This window comes from Thalassophryne amazonica, chromosome 1, assembly GCF_902500255.1.
Source record: "Thalassophryne amazonica chromosome 1, fThaAma1.1, whole genome shotgun sequence".
Lineage (NCBI taxonomy): Eukaryota > Metazoa > Chordata > Actinopteri > Batrachoidiformes > Batrachoididae > Thalassophryne > Thalassophryne amazonica.
In genome coordinates, this window is record NC_047103.1 from 133,074,466 (window position 1) to 133,081,515 (window position 7,050).

At 41.4% G+C, this 7,050-nt stretch overlaps 1 protein-coding gene across 1 annotated transcript in view; it reads right to left on the reverse strand.

Moving 5' to 3' along the window:
* The window catches only part of tmem237b (transmembrane protein 237b), a 43,810-nt gene extending 37,924 nt beyond the window's left edge, over positions 1 to 5,886 (reverse strand). Inside the window, exons 1-2 of the mRNA XM_034174836.1 lie at positions 5,779 to 5,886; positions 5,514 to 5,543 (exon numbers count right to left, since the gene is read on the reverse strand). Of these exons, the coding sequence (XP_034030727.1) occupies positions 5,514 to 5,543; positions 5,779 to 5,799 (51 nt within the window). The 5' untranslated portion in view covers positions 5,800 to 5,886. The remainder of the gene's footprint in view (positions 1 to 5,513; positions 5,544 to 5,778) is intronic.
* Between the last annotated feature and the right edge of the window lie 1,164 nt (positions 5,887 to 7,050).

Here is a 7,050-nt window from a genome sequence, read left to right on the forward strand (position 1 = left end):
CTAGGGGTGTTGTGGGGGAGGGGGGCACATCCTTGCCCCACGCCCCCATTCCATCTGGATTCGCCCCTGCTTTGGCGTTTGAGCACAAAGAATGGATAACATTTATTTATGCAGAAAACATGACCAGATTTACAGGTAAGAAAGTTTTATTGCGTTTTCACATCATGTGGTCCTCAGAAAGAGTGTTTAGGTGCATTTGAGTGGAAAATAGTGTTAGTTGTTGACGCGTCGCGGAGGATCAGCTGTTTTTAACGACCAGATACAGAGCGGCTCAGCTCAGAATTCTAAATAAAGGAGGAAAAAAAGTATAAAAATGTCTTTGTAAAGCTCAGTGCAGGTGTGCTGATCACCACGCTTTAAGGTGAGGTGAGGACGAGTCGAGCAGCTGCAAAAAACCGCGGATGAAAAGCTCACAGCTCACTTAAAGTGGGCAGTTCAGTCGAACCCCGACCTCCTGCCCACGGACCAAGTTTAATGCTGCTATCGACCCACAATGAAAAATAATAGTAACGCACAGTGACATGGAGAAGTAACTTTAATCTGATTACTGATTTGGAAAGATTAACGCGTTAGATTACTCGTTACTAAAAAAAGTGGTCAGATTAGAGTAACGCGTTACTAAGTAACACTAAGTAACAACCGGCATCACTGGTTATGAGTAATTTTTTCTCTAATAGTTAAAATTTTATTAGCAAAGAAAGTCATGAAGTCATTACTGGTTAAAGTTAAAGGAATACTCGGCTCAATAGAGCTCTGACTCTTTGTCAGCCTGGCTACAGTGCTGAAAAGAAACCTGGGGTTGTTCTTATTTTCTTCAATTAGTGATGAGTAGTAAGATGTCCTAGCTTTATGGAGGGCTTTTTTATAGAGCAACAGACTCTTTTTCCAGGCTAAGTGAAGATCTTCTAAATTAGTGACACGCCATTTCCTCTCCAACTTACGGGTTATCTGCTTTAAGCTGCGAGTTTGTGAGTTATACCACGGAGTCAGGCACTTCTGATTTAAAGCTCTCTTTTTCAGAGGAGCTACAGCATCCAAAGTTGTCTTCAATGAGGATGTAAAACTATTGACGAGATACTCTATCTCACTTACAGAGTTTAGGTAGCTACTCTGCACTGTGTTGGTATATGGCATTGGAGAACATAAAGAAGGAATCATATCCTTAAACCTAGTTACAGCGCTTTCTGAAAGACTTCTAGTGTAATGAAACTTATTCCCCACTGCTGGGTAGGCCATCAGAGTAAATGTAAATGTTATTAAGAAATGATCAGACAGAAGGGAGTTTTCAGGGAATACTGTTAAGTCTTCAATTTCCATACCATAAGTCAGAACAAGATCTAAGATATGATTAAAGTGGTGGGTGGACTCATTTACATTTTGAGCAAAGCCAATTGAGTCTAATAATAGATTAAATGCAGTGTTGAGGCTGTCATTCTCAGCATCTGTGTGGATGTTAAAATCACCCACTATAATTATCTTATCTGAGCTAAGCACTAAGTCAGACAAAAGGTCTGAAAATTCACAGAGAAATTCACAATAACGACCAGGTGGACGATAGATAATAACAAATAAAACTGTTTTTTGGGACTTCCAATTTGGATGGACAAGACTAAGAGTCAAGCTTTCAAATGAATTAAAGCTCTGTCTGGGTTTTTGATTAATTAATAAACTGGAATGGAAGATTGCTGCTAATCCTCCACCTCGGCCCGTGCTACGAGCGTTCTGGCAGTTAGTGTGACTCGGGGGTGTTGACTCAATTAAATTAACATATTCATCCTGCTGTAACCAGGTTTCTGTAAGGCAGAATAAATCAATATGTTGGTCAATTATTATATCATTTACTAACAGGGACTTAGAAGAGAGAGACCTAATGTTTAATAGACCACATTTAACTGTTTTAGTCTGTGGTGCAGTTGAAGGTGCTATATTATTTTTTCTTTTTGAATTTTTATGCTTAAATAGATTTTTACTGGTTATTGGTGGTCTGGGAGCAGGCACCGTCTCTACGGGGATGGGGTAATGAGGGGATGGCAGGGGGAGAGAAGCTGCAGAGAGGTGTGTAAGACTACAACTCTGCTTCCTGGTCCCAACCCTGGATAGTCACGGTTTGGAGGAATTAAGAAAATTGGCCAGATTTCTAGAAATGAGAGCTGCTTCATCCAAAGTGGGATGGATGCCGTCTCTCCTAACAAGACCAGGTTCTCCCCAGAAGCTTTGCCAATTATCTATGAAGCCCACCTCATTTTTTGGACACCACTCAGACAGCCAGCAATTCAAGGAGAACATGCGGCTAAACATGTCACTCCCGGTCCGATTGGGGAGGGGCCAAGAGAAAACTACAGAGTCCAACATTGTTTTTGCAAAGTTACACACCGATTCAATGTTAATTTTAGTGACCTCCAATTGGCATAACCGGGTGTCATTACTGCCGACGTGAATTACAACCTTACCAAATTTACGCTTAGCCTTAGCCAGCAGTTTCAAATTTCCTTCAATGTCGCCTGCTCTGGCCCCCGGAAGACATTTGACTATGGTTGCTGGTGTCGTTAACTTCACATTTCTCAAAACAGTCGCCAATAACCAGAGTTTGATCCTCGGTGGGTGTGTCGCCGAGTGGGGAAAAACGGTTAGAAATGTGAACGGGTTGGCGGTGTACACGGGGCTTCTGTTTAGGGCTACGCTTCCTCCTCACAGTCACCCAGTCGGCCTGCTTTCCCGGCTGCTCGGGATCTGCTGGAAGGGAACTAACGGCGGCTAAGCTACCTTTGTCCGCACTGACTACAGGGGCTTGGCTAGCTGTAGAATTTTCCACGGTGCGAAGCCGAGTCTCCAATTCGCCCAGCCTGGCCTCCAAAGCTACGACTAAGCTACACTTATTACAAGTACCATTACTGCTAAAGGAGGCTGAGGAATAACTAAACATTTCACACCCAGAGCAGAAAAGTGCGGGAGAGACAGGAGAAGCCGCCATGCTAAATCGACTAAGAGCTAGTAGCTGCGCTAAGCTAGCAGATTCCTAAAAACACACAAAGTGAATAATGTGTAAATAATTTAGAGGTGATTCAGCAGAGGGAGTGCTTTAGTTAAGGCACGTGAAGATTACACTGTGAAACAAATCGTTATCTAGTTATCTAGATCAATCTAACTGCGCAGATTAAACAGCTAACAGATACAGCAAAACACCACTATGCTCCGGAACAGGAAGTGATACAATACCGCAGTGAGAGCCAACCACCAGTAGAGGCAATCACAACAAATCACAAGAGAATTGTCTTAAGACACTTCACACAAGAAAGGTCTAACTTTACTAATCCCCAGAGCAGCAGTGGTAAGGAAAAAGTCCCTCTGAGGAAGAAACCTCAAGCAGACCAGACTCAAAGGGGTGACCGTCTGCTTGGGCCATGCTACAGACACAAATTACAGAACAATTCACAAAAGGAACATACAGGAAATGCTGTTGTTGCACAGGACAGGAGGGTCTCTAGCACAAATACCACACCCATCTCTGGATGGAGCTGCACCTTAAACAGAGAGAAAAAAAAAACAGAATCAGGCTTCAGAAAGACAAGAAATACAGTACAATTTACCAGCATTAAACAACAACAAAAACAGGAAATACTAAGGTGATCACCGGCCCCTAGCCCTAAGCTTCACTAAAAGACCCAGAATTTAGGTAAAGTTGAGGCAGCGGCATGCTCCATTTCCTAATGAAACGATTTAAAAGAGTAAAAAGCATAGAACTATACTATGCCAGTATGCTAGCCATACGAAAGGGAAAATAAGTGCATCTTAAGTCTGGACTTGAAAGTCTCCACAGAATCTGACTGTTTTATTGATGCAGGGAGATCATTCCACAAAACAGGGGCACGATAAGAGGGAGCTCTGTGACCCGCAGACTTCTTATTCACCCGAGGGACACAAAGCAGCCCTGAGAACACAAAGCCCGGGCCAGTACATAAGGTTTAATAAGGTCAACTAGGTAGGGAGGTGCCAGTCCATGAACAATTTTATAGACTAGTAACAGAACCTTAAAATCTGGTCTCACTGGGACAGGAAGCCAGTGAAGAGATGCCAAAATGGGTGTAATGTGGTCGAACTTTCTGCTTTGTGTCAAAAGTCTGGCTGCAGCATTTTGAACCACTTGGAGAGCCCTAATGCTGGACTGCGGTAAACCAGACAATAGAACATTGCAGTAGTCCAATCTAGAAGAGATACACGCACGGCTTAGGGTCTCACCATCAGCCATAGACAGGATGGGATAAATTTTCACTATATTTCACAGGTGGAAGAAAGCAGTCCTCGTAATATTTCTAATTCCGGAGGTCAAAGGACAATGTAGGATCAAAAATTACCCCAAGGTTCCTCACTTTGTCAGTGTGATGTATGACACACGAGCCTAAGCAAAGCGTTAACTGGTCAAATTGATGCCGATGTCTCACTGGACCATGAACTATCATTTCAGTCTTATCAGAGTTTAAAAGTAGGACGTTTCTAGACATCCAACTTCTCACTGATGCAAGGCAATCTTCTAAGGATTTTATGTGAATGAGATTACCAGCAGTTATCGACATGTATAACTGAGTATCATCAGCATAGCAGTGAAAGGTAATCCCAAAACACCACAATATGTGTCCAAGGGGTGCTATATAAAGGAAGAAAAGCAGGGGGCCTAAGACGGACCCCTGTGGAACACCAAATTTCATGTCACTAAGGTTAAAGGTAGTGTTACTGTACAAAACACAGTGAGAACAACTGGTCAAGTATGATGTCGACCATGCAAGGGCACTTCCAGTAATCCCAAAGTAATTTTCCAGCCTATCAAGTAGAATATGATGATCCATGGTATCAAACGCAGCACTGAGATCTAACAGCACCAGAACCGTAGCGGTGTCCAAATCCATTGCAAGCAGAAGATCATTTACCACTTTAGTGAGTGTCGTCTCTGTGGAATGATATTTTCTAAAAGCAAACTGCAGTGGCTCAAAGAGATTATTCTCAGTAAGATAGTCCACGAGCTGCTGTGACACCACCTTTTCCATAATTTTAGAGCAAAATGATAGATTTGATATCGGCCGATAGTTTTCAACACACCAGGGTCAAGATCAGGTTTCTTAAGTAATGATTTAATCACTGCAGATTTGAAACGTTTAGGAACAGATACAGAAGTTAAAGAAAGATTAAGAATTTCCAGCACAGTCGGCCCAAGAGAGTATTTATGACTTTATAAATAAAGTCATGAATGCAAGCAAGTGGAGAAGATCTGCTTTCTATGCACTGAGGCACATCTATTTGCCAAAAAAGGCATGAACTCTCAAGAACTTTGTCATATTTCAATGAATTCAGATTTTTATGAAACGTGGCCAATTCCTTGAACTGGAAAAACATGAGTGGGTGACTTAGTCAACAGATGCAAAAAGATCTTTAATAAAAGAAAAAAATAGAACTCTTAAGTAATAGTCTTAATCGTTACTGACAAAAGTGACATTACTTGATTTTTTTTCTTCTTGACTTACCTGTGGAAGAGGAGGAAGCTCTCGTGGTGTCTATAAAATAAATGATTGGGAATATTAAGTGGAAAAAGCAATAACTATCAGCATTAACAAGATATTAGCTCGTTTACACGCAAACATAACACATATTTCATTAAGAGCATTACATTTTTTTAATCGTCTTAAAAAGACTTGTGGAAATAACGTTAGCATCATTCATCGATATTTAGCTTTGAAGCTATCTTATCCACGCATTATAACGTGAGTTGCTAAAGCCAATAGACGCTACCTTTAAGCCTTTCGTATCCATGCTTGGAAGAGTTATTAAAACAGTTTTTATGTACAGGGGTTTAAATTATGTCCAGGCGAAAAGTGAAAATCAGTTATGTTTCGGCTGCTGCGAGCTTCGAAGCGTGAAACAATGCTCGAACACATGAAGCAGTCTTCTCCTACGTGTTGCCAGATAATGACTAAAAATGCCGGTGGCAGAATTCTAACAAACAAATGATTATGCACACACGTTTTAAAATATAGTTTTTATCATTTTCTTATAAATATAAATAGTTCGCATTAGTACTCAGCTATGGGCAGCACTCTTGAGGCATAAAGTCAGCTAAGTACATATACGTATTAGTATGGAGTAGACTGACATATAAAGTTGTGACGGCTGCAATCCAGCCACTGTATCACTACAGCTTCGAAAGGTTATGAAGGCGGAGCCACCACTCAACATTAGAGAAGTGCACGACTGAACATGAAGCACGAGTAGTCCATGATAAAAATAAAAATAACGCGTTGCAACTGGAAACTGATCTGGCAACACTGCCTCCTACGAGAGCGTGCACGTACCCGCATATAGTCTGAGCTGAAAGTGGAACCCTCTCGCTGATCATCCATCTAGCAAAGAAGAACCAGAGTTGGTCTTCAGATAGACATTGGCAACGTGTATCCTAAAATGAGCAAAAGTAACCACTAGGGAGCAGCAAAAACTAGAGGTGGGCGATACCGGGAATTTTGGTATTGATCCGATACCAAGTAAATACAGGCCCAATATTGCCGATATCCACACCGATACTTTTTCATATTTAAGCTTCATAGATCCAAAGGATATAAAAGACCTAGGATAGAATTTTGCCAAACATTGTACGTGACAACAAAATACTTTATTATCACAATAAAATTTTTTGTTTAAAAAAAAATATCACTCAACCCAACTTAAAACAAAATCTCCTGAGGTAGAGGGCTGACACACCACAATACAAGGGTGCACTGCTCCATGTTGTGTGACACAGCACAGCGCTGCTCTTACAGACACTGCTTGCGGGAGAAAAAAAAAGCTTGAGTATCTATCTTTTTACACGAGGATCATGTTGGGAAAGTGTCATGACACGGACCCACAACAGGGGGCGTAAATGAATGGACAATGGAATAGCCAAAAGTAACAATTTACTGTTGTGAAGTGCACAACGAGATACAAACAATTACAGTTTTTGGAGTTACACAATGTACAATGGTGACGTGTGGGCAGGCTCGAGGATAGAAGATGTCTGTCCAGAGAAGA